The sequence below is a fragment of the Coregonus lavaretus genome (genome assembly GCF_964263955.1).
Source record: "Coregonus lavaretus genome assembly, chromosome: 30".
Lineage (NCBI taxonomy): Eukaryota > Metazoa > Chordata > Actinopteri > Salmoniformes > Salmonidae > Coregonus > Coregonus lavaretus.
Window position 1 is genome coordinate 5,476,676 of NC_140017.1, and position 20,254 is coordinate 5,496,929.

A 20,254-nucleotide genomic window follows, 5' to 3' on the forward strand; every position below is an offset into this window, starting at 1 on the left:
TCTGTATGGACCTCGCTTTGTGCACGGGGGCATTGTCATGCTGAAACAGGAAAGGGCCTTCCCCAAACTGTTGCTACAAAGTTGGAAGCACAGAATCGTTAGAATGTCATTGTATGCTGTAGCATTAAGATTTCCCTTCACTGAAACTAAGGGGCCTAGCCCGAACCATAAACAGCCCCAGACCATTATTCCTCCTCCACCAAACTTTACAGTTGGCACTATGCATTCGGGCAGGTAGCGTTCTCCTGGCATCTGCCAAACCCAGATTCGTCAATTGGACTACCAGATGGTGAAGTGTGATTCATCACTACAAAGAACGCGTTTCCACTGCTCCAGAGTCCAATGGCGGCAAGCTTTACACCACTCCAGCCAACACTTGGCATTGCACTCGGTGATCTTAGGCTTGTGTGCGGATGCTCGGCCATGGAAACCCATTTCATGAAGCTCCCGACGAACAGTAATTGTGCTGACGTTGCTTCCAGAAGCAGTTTGGAACTCGTAGTGAGTGTTGCAACTGAGGAGAGACGATTTTTACTTGCTACGCACTTCAGCGGTCCCTTTCTGTGAGCATGTGTGGCCTACCACTTCGCGGCTGAGCCGTTGTTGCTCCTAGACGTTTCCACTTCACAATAACAGCACTTATAGTTGACCAGGGCAGCTCTAGCAGGGAAGAAATTTGACGAACTGACTTGTTGGAAAGGTGTGCATCCTATGACGGTGCCACGTTGAAAGTCACTGAGCTCTTCAGTAAGGCCATTCTACTGCCAATGTTTGTCTATTTTACATCTTTTTACATTTTCAGTCATTTAGCAGACGCTCTTATCCAGAGCGCATACATTTTTTCATACTGGCCCCCGTGGGAATTTAACCCACAACCCTGGCTTTGCAAACGCCATGCTCTACCAACTGAGCTACACGGGACCATGGAGATTGCATGGCTGTGTGCTCGATTCTATACACCTGTCAGCAACGGGTGTGGCTGAAACAGCCGAATCCACTAATTTGAAGGGGTGTCCACATACTTTTGTATATTTTGAAAGCAGGTGTTTCCACACAGGTGTGGTTCCTGAGTTAATTAGGCAATTAACATCATCATGCTTAGGGTCATGTATAAAAATGCTGGGCAGGCCATTATTTTGGCTACCATGGCTATGCCCTCATAGGATGACAATGCCCCCATCAACAGGGCACGAGTGGTCACTGAATGGTTTGATGAGCATAAAAACGGTGTAAAATATATGCCATGGCTGTCTCAGTCACCAGATCTCAACCCAACTGAACACTTATGGGAGATCCTGGAGCGGTGCCTGAGACGGCATTTTCGACCATCCTCAACAAAACACCAAATGATGGAATTTATTGTGGAAAGATATTGTTGCATTCCTCCAATAAAGTTCCAAACACTTGTAGAATCTATGCCAAGGTGCATTGAAGCTGTTCTGGCTCGTGGTGGCACAACGCCCTATTAAGACACGTTATCGTGGTGTTTCCTTTAAATTGGCAGTTACCTGAAGCTGTAACTTGTCTGAATGGGATTACAGGCCTGATTGGATTAATTGTATTCCTGCTCAAGTTTTATGTACAAGGATTAAGCTTTGACTTGGACATTAGCTCAATCTGTACTGGGGACCAAGAGACCGCTAGGTTGAAGGCCAAGTGATCTCATCATCCACTTATGGGGAGGTCCTCAGAACCGGTGACTTTTCAACTGCACTCCTAGTCATGGCTCGGTGGGCTCACTCTACTGCTCTGGTATGTATAGGCTACAGTGGAGTTGAGTGCAGCAATGGGGGGCAGTGCACTAATGGGACATGACATCTCTGGGTTTCACACAGTTCAGCTGCCGGGGAGCATCATTTACTGATCCATACCCAGATAACGAATAGCAAGGGCATCTGCCGAGAAATGGGAGCAATGCTTGAACTAATCAAATAATAACCTCCGAAGCAATGACACTTGTTTGTGGGCCATGTTTGTGTTGACAACAATCCAGTTAGCAACCGAGATAGACACCGATGGGAACGGGAACTAGTCTAGTTATAAGTAGAACACCTGTAGGGGATCCTGATGTAATTCCAGACAAGAGAACCAAGAGGGATATACAGTGAGGGAAAAAAGTATTTGATCCCCTGCTGATTTTGTACGTTTTCCCACTGACATAGGCATGATCAGTCTATAATTTTAATGGTAGGTTTATTTGAACAGTGAGAAACAGAATAACAACAACAAAAATCCAGAAAAATGCATGTCAAAAATGTTATAAATTGATTTGCATTTTAATGAGGGAAATAAGTATTTGACCCCTCTGCAAAACATGACTTAGTACTTGGTGGCAAAACCCTTGTTGGCAATCACAGAGGTCAGACATTTCTTGTAGTTGGCCACCAGGTTTGCACACATCTCAGATGGGATTTTGTTCCACTCCTCTTTGCAGATCTTCTCCAAGTCATTAAGGTTTCGAGGCAGACCTTTGGCAACTCGAACCTTCAGCTCCCTCCACAGATTTTCTATGGGATTAAGGTCTGGAGACTGGCTAGGCCACTCCAGGACCTTAATGTACTTATTCTTGAGCCACTCCTTTGTTGCCTTGGCTGTGTGTTTTGGGTCATTGTCATGCTGGAATACCCATCCACTACCCATTTTCAATGCCCTGGCTGAGGGAAGGAGGTTCTCACCCAAGATTTGACGGTACATGGCCCCGTCCATCATCCCTTTGATGCGGTGAAGTTGTCCTGTCCCCTTAGCAGAAAAACACCCCCAAAGCATAATGTTTCCACCTCCATGTTTGACGGTGGGGATGCTGTTCTTGGGGTCATAGGCAGAATTCCTCCTCCTCCAAACACGGCGAGTTGATGCCAAAGAGCTAGATTTTGGTCTCATCTGACCACAACACTTTCACCCAGTTCTCCTCTGAATCATTCAGATGTTCATTGGCAAACTTCAGACGGCCCTGTATATGTGCTTTCTTGAGCATGGGGACCTTGCGGGCGCTGCAGGATTTCAGTCCTTCACGACGTAGTGTGTTACCAATTGTTTTCTTGGTGACTATGGTCCCACCTGCCTTGAGAACATTGACAAGATCCCCCCGTGTAGTTCTGGGCTGATTCCTCACCGTTCTCATGATCATTGCAACTCCACGAGGTGAGATCTTGTATGGAGCCCCAGGCCGAGGGAGATTGACAGTGCTTTTGTGTTTCTTCCATTTGCGAATAATCGCACCAACTGTTGTCACATTCTCACCAAGCTGCTTGGCGATGGTCTTGTAGCCCATTCCAGCCTTGTGTAGGTCTACAATCTTGTCCCTGACATCCTTGGAGAGCTCTTTGCCATGGTGGAGAGTTTGGAATCTGATTGATTGATTGCTTCTGTGGACAGGTGTCTTTTATACAGGTAACAAACTGAGATTAGGAGCACTCCCTTTAAGAGTGTGCTCCTAATCTCAGCTCGTTACCTGTATAAAAGACACCTGGGAGCCAGAAATCTTTCTGATTGAGAGGGGGTCAAATACTTATTTCCCTCATTAAAATGCAAATAAATTTATAACATTTTTGACATGCGTTTTTCTGGATTTTGTTGTTGTTATTCTGTCTCTCACTGTTCAAATAAACCTACCATTAAAATTATAGACTGATCATTTCTTTGTCAGTGGGCAAACGTACAAAATCAGCAGGGGATCAAATACTTTTTTCCCCTCACTGTAGGCTACAGTCATGTAGAGGCTTTTGTTAAAGTGGAACATTTCACTCAGTCAGATCTATTCACACCCATTCCTGGGCCATATTCATATAGCGTCTCATAGTAAGAGTGCTGATCCAGGATCAGTTTGGCCTTTTAGATCATGTGAATATTATATGGACAGGGGGACCTGATCCTAGATCAGCAGAATTATGAATACAGGCCCTGATTTACTCCACATCTAGTGATGACAAACGTGCCGTGCTTGTGAGGGTGGACATTTCACTCTATAAAAGTTTAGACCGTTAACTCTGGTCCAATTATGCCATTGAATACTCTCGTAACTAGGACCGAGTCAATGGTGTTAATAAGAACCCTGAACATATTTATCAACACAGTAATGATGCCACATACCCATCCGTTTGAGTGTCTTTACAAAACCCATGCCACATTACCAATCAATTTGGATATTGAACTGAGTTTGGGTAATAAAGTGCTAATAATAACAACTGACAATGGATGGCCTTTGTGAGATCTTGGATATTTTTCCTGAAACGATTTCAGGCTCATGTACTGTGTGACTCAACTGTGTATTATAAAGGGCTACGTGTGATTCACCCTTCATGTTCATTACTTTGCGCCTACACAGGTTATACTGGTACAACAGATGATCCGTTGATGTCCCTATTTAGGCTGTTGTAATGGAATCTCAAATCATGAGCTGTGTTTTGGGGAATGACAATGCCTGTAATTCAACCATGGACATAAATTTATTCATCATTGGATTCAACACAAGAGTACGTAGTCAGATTATTTGAAAAAAATAAAAAGTAGATCAAGAAATACTCATACACAAGTTGTTCGATAAACCTTTTTAATCTCAACAGCAAATTAGCTTATGTGTGGTCAACATCAATGGTAAATATAAAATTGGATTTTCTAACGACAGGTGTTTGTCAGCAGGAGGTGCAATTATGATACTGAAACACATCCACTACTAATCTTCATTATGTTCTTTATATCTTCTGCTATTACTTAGAAATATTGCTATAATACTTTTTAAATGGCATATACTGATTGACCAAAAAAGCACTGTCAAGAAGCTAAAACCAAGAAGCTCCTAACTCCACATGGAGTGGTTGTACAGCGAAACTTCTGAGGGGACTTTGGTTTTGTACCTTTGTAAAACCTGGGTCTACTTATTTCCGGAAAGGATACCCCAAAATAAAAACAGAACGGAATTAAAACGAGAAATAAATGCTAAAATATTCTAATCTTAATTCAAAAAGAAAAAAGTAAAAAGGCACACTGAACACTTCACGCTCAACACAATATTTGTTGCATCTTGAGAGTCTCTAAACCCCTAATTTGTACAAAGCACAATGAACAACCAATAGTGTTATTCTCTCTGGTCTTTCTTTGAAAGAACCAAATGTTTTGTGTCCATTTATTGGGATAAGAGACAGCGAATGGGTCCCTCGCTTTTGTTTTAGTCTCCCGGGGAAGCAGCAGACTAGGCTAAACACCATTCTGACCACCACCATCACCACCTTTCTCTCGCTCTAGCTACATTTCCTTTTTACCTCCTCGTAAAAGTGCTCCAGTAATTCAACTTCCACAGACAATCCTGTAGTCTAGTCTATGGCTGCGTCCCAAATGCCACCCTATTCCCAATATAGTGCACTACTTTGACCAGAGCCAATAGGGCTCTGTTCAAAAGTATTGTACTATTAGTTTTTCTTCGTCAGAGATCTGTACGCTTCAAGTAGATTCAAAAGTTAAGTGTTCATTCTAAGCTTGTTGTAAGAGAGCCATGGTGAAACTTGACTCAATTAATCCAGTGTCGGGTGACTAACGTTCTGTTCTTACATGTCTTATTATTTTTTTATACCAACCTTTAGGTTAAAGAAACACATACCTTCAGAAACCCAGTAGGTATTTAGGGCTATTCCACATCAGCTGCATACCACAGGAGGTATAATGTCACAATCTGGAGATAAAAATCTCACCTAACTCTACACTAGTGCAGCAAACTGATTTGATTGGACTTAACTTGACATTCATTTGAGCTACTAGTGAAGCAAACGGCCTTACAAACTGATTCGAGTAGTTTGTTGGAAATAACTACCCGATTTATAAGGAACATGAACACAAGTCATGTTTCTCTTCATTAAATATTGATTGGAGTACTGTTAGTTTTTTTTCTTCCCTTTTATCCGATGGGATTGGTGGGAGGATTATCTCCTGATTACATCATCACGGTCTACGCGGTGATGAGCTGTCATTGTGGATATGTTGGCTGTGAGTCATCATACTGGAATTCTCCCAAAAAATATCACGCATTAAAGTACAACTTTCTGGTGAGGAAGAAGCCTGTGCGGCTCCCCAGTCCCAGATGGATATGTTGCTTCAATATTGCCATGATCAAATATTGACTAATACTGCACTTATCAAGCGCGCATCAATTCATTACTTTGTCTCGTTTCTTCGTTCTTTTTTTTACTACGTCAAACACGCAACGTGTTTTTGAGAGTTCTTGTCCTATTTCAATACAAAATAGCATCTTTGCCGTTTGGTTTGTGCTTTCGGTAAGCCAAATTCCGTTGTGCACGTCTTCCAAAAACGACCAAACTGTGCTAGGTTTTCTTGCATCGTCCAGCTCTCCTTCTCGACTAGGCCGCTGCGGCTGCAGTCAGCTTTGAGGCAGTTGTGTTCCTGTGGAGCGATATCACTTCACACGTGACAGCCCCATCATGGCAACATCCATCCATCCACACATACATACCCAGCCATGCTGGCACGCCCCCATCACCCAGGCAGCCACCAGGCCTGGGTCCTGGCATAGGGCTGATGGGAACAGAGAAGTGGAAAGAAGGGAGATGGGGAGGACTTTGGTAGAAAGGTTCTGAGGTTGGTTCACCACAACAAAAAAATAGTATTCATTGATACAATAAAAAAAACACTTCCCCTTTCCCCTGTACCTTGACCCCCAACTCCACTCCATGACATCTACGACGTAATACTGCTTTCTCCCCACAGTTATACCGGCTTCAGTTCACCAGTACGAAGCCGTGCTGCGAGTCTACAGTCTCCATCATCTCGCTGTCCAGAAAGGAGTCCTGGAGCTCGGCGGGGAGCGCCAGCCCCTCGTACCCGGCAACAGGGGCCTCTCCTGGGCCAGGCGGGTGCGGCTGACCGGGGTCCAGGGGGAACTCGTATTGCTCTGGATAAAGTGCCTCTTGGGGGGAGTGGAACTGGCCCTGGTGGTCACACAGCTGGTAGCTGTAGCCCAGGGCCTCGGGGTGCTGGTTTTGCAGCTGGCCGGCCAGGCTGGGGGGCATGAGTACTGGGCTGAGGTGGGAGTGAGGGTGGGGGTAGTGCTGGGCCAGGTAGGGGTCGTAGACCAGGTTGGGGTCGTAGACCAGGTTGGCGCTGGGCTCCATGAGGGGGCTGAGGGCCTGGGTGTAGGGAGGGGAGGCCTGGGAGCTGCCCTGCTGCTGGTGGGCCCCAGCCAAGGCCCCCTGCTGCTGTGGAGGGGCCCCTGGGTCCCCTGGATAGGAACCCTCCACTATCTGCATCTGGTTAAAGTAGGCTTGGAGGTGGGTCTGCTTCTGGAGGTACATCCTCTTCTGGTGCAACCTGAAGATATAGCGATATAGGTTATAGCGACAACCAGGAAAAATAAGATGTCGGTGGTATCTGTTTGATAAGTGTGAATAGTCTAATAATGTACCTATGCTCCTGCAGCTGTTGTTCTAGACTCCGAGGATTCTCCTTACAGAAGAGCTGGCAGCTAGCAGGACTTACATTAGCCATAACACTAGCTTTCTGTAAGGGACAGAGAGGGGAATATGAGGGATTCAATAAATATCTGTGGTTGCAATGAGGGTGACCAATCTCAAATGTGCCATCCATAAACATTGATAGATATAAAATGACAATGAAATTGAGATAAAATCTTACAGTAATGCATACAAACTAACAACATATTATTAGTCATTGTTTTATTGTAATTGATTACTCCTTTAATAAATATGTATATACATATCAGACAGATTGAGTGGTGTATTAATACCTGTAGTCTGTGTGCGAGATATTGTGTCTCCAGGCTCTGTCTTCGGGACAGTAGAGGTTGGGCGCCATCATGGTATAAAGCTAAGTTATCCTCGTGCTTAGATGCCTCCCCCCACACACAATACACACAGAAGAGTTCAGAGGTTACACTCACAATCTCACTGGGTTACAGACCACCTACGCACACACAAACGCGGAGCAGGGTTTCCGTTTGCCGGTAATTGCCGGCTTTTAGGAAAAAATATCTAAGCATATAAATAAAATGGTCGGCGGCCAAATTGACTGGGAGAAAAAACGATCCCATTGAAAAATAATACTTTTTATTAATTGATGGAAATAGCAGTCGATGGAAATACATTTGACCGTCATGCTTATCGGCCTGTAGGATATTTGCCAAATTTTGTGGAATAAAATTTGGGTGTGTGTATTGTCGTTATGTATCTTATTTTTCACATGAGCACAGCATACAGAGCCTATTTTGAGCTAAATATCACTTGTCAGACAGCACTAGAGCTCCTGTAGCTCCTCAGCTCGTTGCTGCTGGAGTGAAACGTGCTTTTTTAAGTCCAGTCATTTCGCAACAATTCTAAATGCAATCGCATGTTAAACAGTTTTGATCACCATGATTCAAAATAGCTACTATTTTTATTTCTCAGCTGGTAATTGAAGCACGCCTTCCATTCACCATTCAAGTGCATAGGCAACGGTAGGCAGGCTATCAGTGCATCACCCACCACTTTGCATTGTGAGCTGGAGGCAGTTTGCATTTTGAAAAACGATACTTAAATTGTTTGAAGCCTGAACGTTTTACTTCATATTATGAGGCATGTCTTACCTTGCTTCAAAGTAGCCTAGGCAACATCTGACCATAGAAACGCGGAGATAGTTATTTTATAAAGACTGCCATTGAAACCAGCATTTCTCTGCCGTTGTATTGGTTTTCATATCAACTTTCTTTCGTTATCCAAAAGCCAAAGGCACAATCCTAGTCATATTAGTAACCCATCCTAGCTGTTGCATCTTTAGATTCCCATTCTTTCTAAGTTTCTAAGAGATTTTCATCTCTAGCAAGGTTTCCATCCAATTGGCGACAGCTTTTCATGAGAATATTCTAAAATCTGCACAAAAACAATATGCAAATTTTCCCACCAGAGATGTTTCCATCAAATTGACTGCAAATATAATGCTGTACATGATGACGTAGTGCACATCAAAATAACTAGTTAAATGGGTTTCCATCGCATTTTTAACTTGACTGATTTTCTCACAAAAATGTTTGCATTATATAGTGAGTGTGCCCACTCTGGTATTGGCATGTGCGCGATAGCCAACAGCGCTATCTGTGCGCTTTTGTCTAGAGCGCACATATAGCCTACATAATTATTATGGACAAAATAGCAAGATTATTTGTATTTGTTAAACAGCAGCCAAGCATTGATTATCATGCCACCAGAATAAGACCCTCAATATTTATTGGAAAAGAGCATCATGCTCATCACCTTGCACTTCCACCACCTTGTGAAGGTCATCATTCATTTGATCTGTAGGCTAATAAACTGCATGCTTTCCCGACAAGTCGTAGTGTGAGGACCACACAACATGTCATCGCGTGACTCCAAGTTTACTTCAATATGATTATCATATCTTTATTTGCGCATAAAAGCTTTTCCACAGACATTTCTCGCATAAATAATTTTACAGACACAAAAAGAGCCCACCTTGTCTAGCGTATTTTGTTTTGTCGACATTTGGAAATTTTCCATCAGGGCTGTCATTACATTTGTTATCCGACACGTACTTTACTCACATAAAAATGTTGGATGTAAACCTGGTTATAGTCACATATGGAATGGTGTGTTCCCGCAAATTCAATTTTGGCAAATGTTTAAAATGACGTTTTATTGGCTGCTTCATTACAGGAGTTGCATGTTCTGTTAAGAATAATTACCATCATCTAAATGTGATTTCTATCATTCTGAGCACCGTGTGTGGACGCCCTAATGGGTTATGCACCCTTTGCATATGGGTCCGGTGAATCTCTCAGATGGCCGGTAAATAAAAATGTTCCTGGTCACGTTGTCCGGAGCACACACAGCTCCACTGATTAATTAAGTCATTGCCACTCTTGTATACAGGGCCAATGTGTTGTTGTATTGTTGCTGACTGTGTATAGTGATTGTGTGGTAAGCAACTATAGGGACCTTGTGGACAGACAGACATGCTGCCAATCAGCCCTTAGACCACCAGGGCATTGTCCCAAATGGCACCCTATTCCCAATCCCTATAGAGTGCACTATTTTCACCCAGAGCTCTGGTCAAAAGTAGTGCACTACCATAGGGACTAGGGTGCCATTTGGGACGCCACAACCAACCAACCACACAGGCCTTGTGTTTACACGCAGCAACCATTGTTCTAGGGCAAGGGAAATGGATGCACTGATTCACAGATCCATCATGCCGTCTCTCTCTGTCTTAGCTGCCATTGAATTGACTCGTTGTTGCCTGTTTACAAGCAGCAGCCGACGGTGATTCAGTTCAGTCAGTCACAGTCTCTCTCCGCTCTCCTCTCTCTCTCCTCTCTCTCATATGACCTAAACAACAATGGCTGCATTCACTCTGCAGCACCAGGGGCTGACTGACAGTCAACAAGGAGACAATTGGCTACCTCTTCGTCCGGACGGAACATTATATAACCAGCATCGTCTGTGATTCACCGGCTGGCTGGCTAACTAATCACTGGGGAGGTCAGGAGAGGTGCTGCTGGGTTAAAAACACCTCAAAACAAGACATGGTATCAACACAACGAGCTGAAACGAGCCACCTATGATTCCCCACTTGGCAGCTTCTTGTCATTGTTGCTAACTATCTAGCTGTCTGTCTGTCCCATCCACTCCCGACACTGTGGAGCCAGTACTGACCTGCAGCATGGGGTCCAGCAGGTTCTGCAGGTTTGCATTGGGCCCCAGGGTCCTCATGGAGGACGGGTCCTCCCCGGAGCCCATCTGCTCGTACATCTGTTTGTTCAGCTCCAGGATGCCTTTGGTCCGTGCCAGGTTCTGGAGATGCTGCCGGAACGCAACCAGACCTGACAACATAGTTAGGAGTCAGGGGATTTTAGCATCCAAACTAATCGTTATAACCCGGTTCCCTTGTATCTATCCGGCTGAAATTACATAGCTATCACTTCTAGCCTACTTCCTCCACCACCTGCAGGGAGAGTATGTACATCATGAGTGTGTGTATTGGTGGTTGTAATAAAACCCATCTCCGGCTCCTAAAAGGCAGGGTGACTGTTCCTGACAACGTGAACCATGGGACCTGACTCATCCTAATGATAAGGCTATATAAAGATTTGAGAAGCTTCTCCATGTCTCCCCCCTTGCAGCGGCATGCAGAACCCAGCCGCTGATTCACTGACGTTTCACTGACATTAGAAAGAACTGGAGCTCTGGTGACTCAAAGCTCCTGCTGGGTGTGTGTGCAGACTGAAGAGGCAGCTGGGGGAAAAACAACACACATACATCTCCTGTATATACATTTTAAGCTCTCTATTAATTGAGTTACTTTACAGGGTGCTTCTGCTACGGGATGAAACATTAAAACAGAGCTATGTGGGCCAGACCTTCAAAGTGCAGTCTGATTCACAAAATGAATCATCAGAGAGAGAGAAGAAAATAAAATGAAAGAGAGCCAATTTTCAGCTTGAAAAAGAGTGTGAATGAAGCTGGGAAGAAGGAGAGAAAGATACATGAAGAACGAGATGGAGATGGAGACTGGTAAAGATCGAGAAAGAGACAACCAGTGGATCTCACCTTGTGTGAGGGAGGTGTCTGAGGCGCGGCGGCCCTCCCTGAAGCTGATGGGCGAGCGGTTGTGGGCCTCTCTCCTCTGGGAGCTCAGGGCCTGCATGGTGGGGTTGGGGGGCCGCTGGCTCATGAAGGGGCCCTGGGTCACGTGGGACCCCGAGCTGTGGGTGTTGGCCAGGACCACCTCGCTGAGAGAGGGGGCGTCCTCCAGCAGACCCAGGTCACTGTGCAAGGAGCCCATGTCGTAGCCCATGTCAGAGTCCACGCTGCCCAGGGACGGGTTGTGGCCCATTGTGAACAGTTTACCTGTTGGTTCATAGCAATACAGGAAAGCAAGGGTTCATTGACAGTACTACTGGTGGATTGGATATTGCTCTAATTAGGGTCACAGGTTTTTCCGGGTAGGGCTGGCACAATTATCATATAAACGTGTAACCGACACTATGGACAATAACCGTGAACAAAAAAAACTATATTTTTTGTTGTTGTCATAATTGTTTTCATACATTCATGTTATGATAAGAGGGGATTCAACTTTATATTCAAGTTGATATAGTTTACCCAATTTAAATTTTTACATGAAGTAGGTAAAGCTACCAATCATTCTACGAGCAGAACGGCATGGTCGGGAGGAGACGCTTAACTTCCAAAAGTTTAATGCTTTCAAAACCAATAGTTACTGAGACAAGTGTGTCACTAGAGCTTTGTTGTAGAGTCTCCCGAGTGGCGCAGTGGTCTAAGGCAGTGCTAGCTGGTTCGAATCCAGGCTCTGTCGTAGCCGGCCGCGACCGGGAGACCCATGGGGCAGCGCACAATTGGCCCAGCGTCGTCCAGGGTAGGGGAGGGAATGGCCGGCAGGGATGTAGCTCAGTTGGTAGAGCATGGCGTTTGCAACGCCAGGGTTGTGGGTTCGATTCCTACGGGGGGCCAGTATGAAAAATAAAATAATGTATGCACTCACTAACTGTAAGTTGCTCTGGAGAAGAGTGTCTGCTAAATTACTAAAATGTAAATGTTGTATTCATTAGGTATGTGATAGCAAATGTTCAAAGATGCATTCAAATGCATTACAAGCTAAAAAAATTAAATAAAAAATATACAATTATGAATATAAACGTGGCCGTAGCCAAAATTCCATAATCGTCACAGCCCGTTTTCCAGGTAAGGTCGCTGGTCAGGAAAGATTCCTGAGGGGTATATTACAAAGCATGATCAATGACTTAGCCAGTTAACTTTCCAGAATATTCTGAAATAAATAAAAACATTAAGAAGATAAGCATGAAATGGACATGGTCCAATTGCCTCAACAACCAAAACACACTAAGTTTAGCTTTCTTAAATGAACCAGAAAATCTATTGTAATTTCTGTTTGTTTATCAAAGTTAACTCGTTGATCCTGCTTTGTAGTTTACCCCTCTGGCATTAGCTACATATAATAAATAAAACCAGTCTATCCACTCATTCATCCATCAATAAATGTGGTGCGTTTAAAATAATTTCCACTGGAAGCGCACATTTTCACCATTCACAAACGCAATACTTGCTGGCTTAGCAGAACAACAACCCATCATATGAACACAGCCCTATTTCCCCTATCTAGCCAATGGCGTATATGATTCTCTAATGTCCCAGAACCTTGGTTCAGTTCTGACCTTGGTTGATGACAGGGCCTAGCTCGTTAGTGACCTCGGAAAGGGTGTGTCGGCGCTGGCCGAAGCGGGCCGTCTGGAAGGCGGAGAAGAAGTGGGCGGGGTCGTCCTCGGCGTCGGGCTCCTCCGTCTCTATGCCCTCGTCGATGGATGTCTCCATCATGTTACTGGGTGACGACACGCTGGACTTGCGCAGCACTGTGGGGGGCAGGGGGTCCAGCATGCAGCCATTCACCTAAAGGCAAAGACAGGGAGAGGCACGGTGAGTTGCTTGCTGGAAAAATTCATTTACCTTAATCCATTTATGAAATGTATTTATGAAATGTACTTCACAGGGACAGTACATATTAATCATTATTCCCCTTTCCACATCAATGCTCAAGTGTCAGGTGTTAGCAAAATAGCTAATTTTCATCCATACTCGCTATAGAGTTGGGGATTGAACTGGGTTTCCAACCCAGACTCTCAGGGCATTACCTCTAGGGAGCTAATGTGAGTTTCCAGCACCTAGGCAAGGTTACTCATCATGCGAGAGGGTCTCACCTAAACACCTCCGTTATACTTGGCTCTCCCCATTTTAGCTCCATTCCTACATCTCTACGGACGTGAATGGGACCTCCTCCTCTGTCCCACACACAGACACGCACGTCCTAAGAGGGTGAAACCATTCATCAGGACATGGCTCCTCTCGGTTAATTCATGACCAGGCAGCTTCCCCCTAATGTCCACATCCAGAGGGTCCTCTTTACTTGTGTTATTGGAGTGGACAGCTCTGGACCTACAGAAACATACAATCTACTGCAAGGTTTGGGGACTGGATGGGTAAACAAAATGTGTCTGCCATTTCTCTCTCCCCCTCTCTTTCTGTCCTGCCCTCCTTTTCCCCCCGTTGCTCAGACACTAGGAGAGGGGAGGAGGGGTGGAAGTCTGGAATGCATGCACAGGAAGTGTACTTTGGCTGAAAGCGCAGTGAGAGACTCTCGCACAGACACAGGCACACTGAGACACAATCAGGCTCGCTCATCAAACACACACGCGCACGCACACACAATGTCTCTTGCTCACACAGTGTCTCTCTCACACACAAATGTCTCCCTACGACACAAATCTCTCTCGCACGCACACACTCTCTGTGTCTGTCAGTCTCTCTCACACACCCCTCGCTGACACGGATCATCTGGATGAGTTGCTGGGGAAACCAGAACCCTGGGCTCCTCCAGTCAGAGCTGCTTTGTACAATTCCTGATCCCAGTTTCCTGAAGCGTGCTGGGCCAGGAATGCTGCCTGTTACTCAACGCACTGGGGAGGGAGAGGGGCTGGCTGCTCGAACCCAGGCCACACCAGGCTATTACCGCACACTGCCCTAGTGCCTCGTGTGCATCCAAAAGGGCACACTATGCCCTATTTAGTGCACTAGTTTGACCAAAAGTAGTGCACTAAATAGGTAACAGGTTGCCATTTGGGATTCATTCTTTGATTTAATTTCTCGGAAGTCTGCTCTTACACAGCAATTTTTTTAATGAGGGTTAATATATATTTTTTATGAGGGTTAATATATATTTTTTATGAGGGTTAATATATATATTTTAAGTATAGTTTGTCAGTTAAGAAAAAAAAAAAAGGTTGTAAAAGTGATAAATAACGCAGATGTTCAAAACACAGCAGCAAGCAGGGGAATGGTAAAGCCTGGCCAGGCTGGAAGAAAAGGTCACAGTCTGGCATAGATAAAGACAGACACTTAGCAGAGAGGGAGGAGGGGAGTGAGATGGAGAGAGTCTGGGTCCAGACCTGCAGGGGCAAGAGTACAGCCGATGTCACATGGGCCAACGCTAAGTGTGCATGTGCTCCTAGTGTGTGTTTGTTTGTTTGTGTGAGGGGGAAAGAGGTCTCTAACTGTGCCTGAGCTGTAGAGAACTGGCAGCTGTCACGTCAGATGTGTGGCCCCAGCCAGACAGACAGATAGAGGGGACGGACGGGGCTGAGTGGAGTGGCTTACGTAAACTAGCGAGGGGCAGCTGTGCCTTGCCTGCCGTGCGGTTACTGTCAGAACCAGCCAGCCCAGTGCCTCAGCCTTAAGGACACATCCCTCCTTTCCCCCCTCTGACAACCAGGCTGTAGCTAGGGCAGGGTGCACAGACAGTGTCCCAAATAGCACCCTGTTCCTGGTCAAAAGTAATGCACTATATAGGGAATTTATGGGCCCTGATCAAAAGTAGTGCAGTATATAGGGAATAGAGTGCCATTTGGGATGCAGAAGAGAGAAAGGGGCCCAGCCAAGTAGCATTAGCAGCAGGTGCCGGTCAGCAGGGGTCCGAATAGGACAGGGGATTTGAACTAAGTTAACACACAGACATGGTCATGTTCCCAGCTTATGTACTCTACTGTGGAGCCCCGTCCTCAGTGAAATGTGAGTCAGAGCTCTTTCATAACATAACTGTGACGTATACACCACCATCCATCCAATGGCAGCCTATTCCCTATAAAGTGCACCACTTAAGCAGTGCACTACTAAACAGGGAGTAGGGTGCCATTTAGGATGCAGCCTCAGTCGGAACTAGCTAGAAGCTCTCACACGGTATAAAAGGGGGTAAGAGGAGACTGGAGCTGGACTGTGTCACTCCTCCGCTGATTTTGTGTTGTTCTATTGAGTGCCAAACTGGCAACGCTCCCTTCTCTCGCTGCCTGGTTATGGGGTGTTGGGGACAGCCTTGAACAAAGAGCCCCCTGGGGAGGGAGGGAGGAGGAGGCAGGATGAGTGGGCTAAACCAAACAAAACAAAACAGACAGACAAGAGTCCCCTCTTGGATAACTCAGCAGCAGTGGCCAGTCGGGGTTGGGGTGGCCTGGGGGGAGGATCGGTCCTCTGTAGCGTCACCACTGTCCTGTTGCAATCAGTGCTCCATGGGGTCGTGTTCAGTTGGGAAAAAAAGTTTTCAAAAGTTTTCAAACAGGGGAGGTACTCCCTGAGTTTGTCCAATAGGAACCTCAATTTTCGTTTCACGTTGCAATTTGTTTTGCTACGATGTCCCCTAATGAGCACGACCCAGATCTGTTCCCACATGACACTGATCACATGTGTGTTTCTGTGCAAACATAATGTTTATAATTTGTATATCAGAATTGAAGCGTGAGTCTGAAATGCCAATCCATTTGATGACACTCCTTTATGGTTTTCTTCGACTTCCAAAATATGAGTATATAGTTACATATATATATTACATATATTTAATATATCAAAACGCTTAATTCCACTAACTTCAATAGCGTTATCCAGCTGGAAAACTGGATAACACTCCACATAGTGGGTGTCTACAGGCCGGGGTGCTTCGGTTCAGAATAGCTCGTAACCTTAGATGACATGGCGCGACTTGTTTGGTGTGGTGACTTACTTTAGGAGTGGCCACGTCCTCGACCATGAAGCTGTGCTCGGGCAGAAGCGGCGACTGTGGGAAGTTGAAGGCATCGATAGAGGCTTGGGGCAGGGCTGGGGAGTGTAGGAGACCCCGCACCCCCTGGGGCAGGAGACCCACCTGGGGGGAGCCACCGCTCAGCTCGCTTGGCTGTAGGGGAGATATATGGAGGGGTACAGAGAGAGCGAGAGAGAATGAAGGAGGAAGATAAGGAGAGAGACAAGAGAGAGAAAGAGATCAGGAAAAAAGTTGGATAGAGAGAGAATCAAAGAAAGAGAGGAAGAGGGTGAATGGAATGGATAGAGAGAATCAAAGAAAGAGGAAAAGAGGGAAAGGTAACAAAGAGAGAAAGAGAGAAAAAGGAAGAAAGGAAATGTAATGGATAGAGTGAGAAAGACAAAAAAAATGGAAAAAAAAGAGAGAGGGCAGTGAAAGGAAGAGAATATATGTTTCATTTATCAATGAATACATGTTCTTTGAACAGCCAGGTGTGTGAATGTAAATGTCCTTGATAATTACGACCACAGACACCCATACTAATACACCACACAGACAGATCTACTTTGTGACGCCGAAAACCGGCGACGAAGACAGCGGGGGTTACCTTGACGACAGTCTGCTCGGCGATGGTGCTGGGCCGGCGCTGGCGTACGTCAAGCCGCTGCTCCACAGGGAAACTGCAGCGGTGGGCCTTGAGACGCTCCACCAGCAGGTAGTAGATAGCAGCAAAGTGGTTGTAACTCTTGTTCTGGAGAGACTGGAAACAGGAAGGGACACACCATGTTAAAGCTGCAATATGTCACTTTTTGGGCGACCCGACCAAATTCACATAGAAATGTGAGTTATAGATCTGTCATTCTCATTGAATGCAAGTCTAAGAAGCTGTAGATCTGTTTTATGTGCACCATTTCTATGCCTCCCGTTAAGTTTCGTTTTTGCATCTTTTACTTTCGGTTTGGTACACAAGCTTCAAAACAGTTGAAAATACAATATTTTTGGTTATGGAAAATATATTTATTTCACAGCGGTTTAGATCAGTAGTTCCCAACAAGGGGTACTAGGACCCCTGGGGGTACTTGGCCTTTCCACAGGGGGTACTTGGGAAGACTCATGAGATCATAGGCCTTCTGGTAAAATGCACGAGCGGTTACTCTGGACAGAGCAAAATTCAGTTTGTGGTACAGTAACCGAAAAAAGTTGGGAACCACTGGTTTAGATGGTACAATGATTTTCTACACCAGGGGTACTCAACTCTTACCCTACGAGGTCCGGAGCCTGCTGGTTTTCTGTTCTACCTGATAATTAATTGCACACACCTGGTGTCATAGGTCTAAATCAGTCCCTGATTAGAGGGGAACAATAAAAAAATGCAGTGGAACTGGCTTCGAGGTCCAGAGTTGAGTTTGATGGCTCTACACGATACTTGCTTGTTTTGTCACATAAACTGAAATTAGGTGAACTATTACAATTTTAGCAACGAGGAAATGGCTGAATGATTACTGCATAGTGCATTTTTAAAGGGATAGTTCAGTATTTTATATCTTGATGTCAGATGGTTCCTCACCCTGAAAGTAGTCTATGGACCAGGATAAACTGTAATCCATGGTTAGGTTTTCTTGAAACAGCCACTACATGTAGGGCAGCAGGTACCCTAGCGGTTAGAGCGTTGGCCCAGTAACCAAAATATCGCTAGTTTGAATCCCCGACAAGGTAAAAAATCTGTTGATTTGCACTTCAGCAAGGCACTTAACACTAATCGCTCCAGGGTCGCTGTTGATAATGTCTGACCTTGGCTGTGACCCCGCTCTAAGTTGGGATATGTAAAAAAACATTTCCAAATCGCACATGCGTATAATACAGACTTGTACATGTGTCAAATAGGACAAATATAAGCACCCACCAAATGTTTATTATTTTATTATTACAAACTTTAGCTAACTTTAGCCACCGCTAGCTAACAACCAATGGAAGTAATAGGGGCAATCGTGCAAGTAAAACATGAAAAGTTCTGGGTCCAGAGTGATGTCTAGAGAATCTATGAGGGAATTTGTCACCCAAAGCAACTTACATTCATGCGTGCATACATGTTTCAGGTAAAGGTGGCCTCGGTAATCTAACCCACTATCCTGGCATTGCAAGAGCCACGTTCTATCAACTGAGCTACAGAGGACCACACCTGTATTAACATTAATACTCATAATAGGGTGTCATTAGAGATACAGCCAATATTCACACTGGCACACTACTTTGAATCAATGCACAACACATTGCTCCATTCTCTTTAGTATGCTAGTGTAAAGGGCTGGTTCCAGGCATAAGCGACCAAAAAAGGAACTCAGTCTGGGTCTCAAAATTGTGTTGTTTTGCCACGAGGTGGGGGGCAGTCCAACCAAATCTTGCTTAGGGCCACCAAAAGGCTAGTGTAGATATTGTCTGCGTCCCAAATTGCACCCCTATTCCCTTACAGTGCACTACTTTTGACCAGTGCCCTATGGTCAAAAGTAGGGCACTATATAAGGAACAAGGCACCATCTCTCTCTCGGTCATCTCTCACCTCGATGGTCTTGTGTTGGTCAATGCCCAGGCTGTGCATGAGCCGTAGAACCTGCTCGCTGTACTCGCCCACACCCAGGTCGCCCTCCTGCTGGTACAGCATGGGCCTCTGCACCGGCACGTCCAGTGCCATCCACTTGTGCTCCTTGATCTGGGCCACCGACAGACGTTTGGACGGGTCCAAAACCAGCATCCGCCGGATCAGGTGCTCGCAGTCTGGGAGAGGAAGAGGAATAAAGATGGAGGCAGAGAGAGAAAGGGGAACAAAATCAAATGTACAACCCCTGGTACTCAGAACCATAACTGAGAGCCCTCACTTCAGACACCGCCTGATGAGAGGAGAGTGTTCTCCTTCCACATTTGCCCCGACACATCAGGCCATACACAACAACACGCAGCCCGGGACAGTGGTACTGTGTGTACCATGTACCGAGAGTTCCGAGGGAAGAATAGCCCCCGTTTGAGTGAAGAGAGCGCTCCGGCTGAAACGTTACGTTGGTGGAACAAAGCGGTTCTAAATGACTAAAATGTAAATGTATTGAAGCAGGGCCGGCCACAGGGAAGGAGTGAAGGAGCACCTCTACTACTCATGCTAAGAAAAACAGATGAGCTCAGGCAGGAATGCAGAGCAGGCTCTCCCCCCTCTCGGTTTTCTCTAGCCCCCTCCCTCTTGTTCTCTTTTTTATCCCTACCCCTCTCATTTTTTCTCTCTCTCTCCTTCTCTCCCTCCTCCTCCCTCTCCCTCTGCACCTCCCCCCTTCTCTCTCTCGGAGGAGGATGGAGAGGCCTCTTAACCTTCAGTTAGCAGCTAAATGAGCTTGACGTCACCAACCGCTGGGTCTTAACAGGATTACTGCCCACTGGGCTGAGGCTGTGCTGTTTTGTGCGTTTGTTTGTATCTGTGTGTGTGTGTGTGCATTCAGACCCCTTGACTTTTTCCACATTTTGTTATGTTACAGCCTTATTCTAAAATATATTACATTGTTTTTCTCCCTCATCAATCTACACACATTACCCCATAATGACACAGCAAAAACAGATTTATAGAAATGTGTGCACATTAATTAAAAATTTAAAACGGAAATAT

General features: G+C 45.4%; 1 protein-coding gene across 1 annotated transcript in view; it reads right to left on the reverse strand.

Annotated features, from left to right (window-relative positions):
- Positions 1-4,532: 4,532 nt before the first annotated feature.
- The window catches only part of LOC311106026 (serine/threonine-protein kinase SIK2-like), a 55,757-nt gene continuing 40,035 nt past the window's right edge, over positions 4,533-20,254 (reverse strand). The window contains exons 7-15 of the mRNA XM_084148297.1: positions 19,169-19,383; positions 17,219-17,371; positions 16,594-16,764; positions 13,208-13,439; positions 11,562-11,861; positions 10,668-10,834; positions 7,751-7,846; positions 7,409-7,503; positions 4,533-7,314 (exon numbers count right to left, since the gene is read on the reverse strand). Coding sequence (XP_084004423.1) covers positions 6,726-7,314; positions 7,409-7,503; positions 7,751-7,846; positions 10,668-10,834; positions 11,562-11,861; positions 13,208-13,439; positions 16,594-16,764; positions 17,219-17,371; positions 19,169-19,383 — 2,018 coding nt within the window. The 3' untranslated portion in view covers positions 4,533-6,725. The remainder of the gene's footprint in view (positions 7,315-7,408; positions 7,504-7,750; positions 7,847-10,667; positions 10,835-11,561; positions 11,862-13,207; positions 13,440-16,593; positions 16,765-17,218; positions 17,372-19,168; positions 19,384-20,254) is intronic.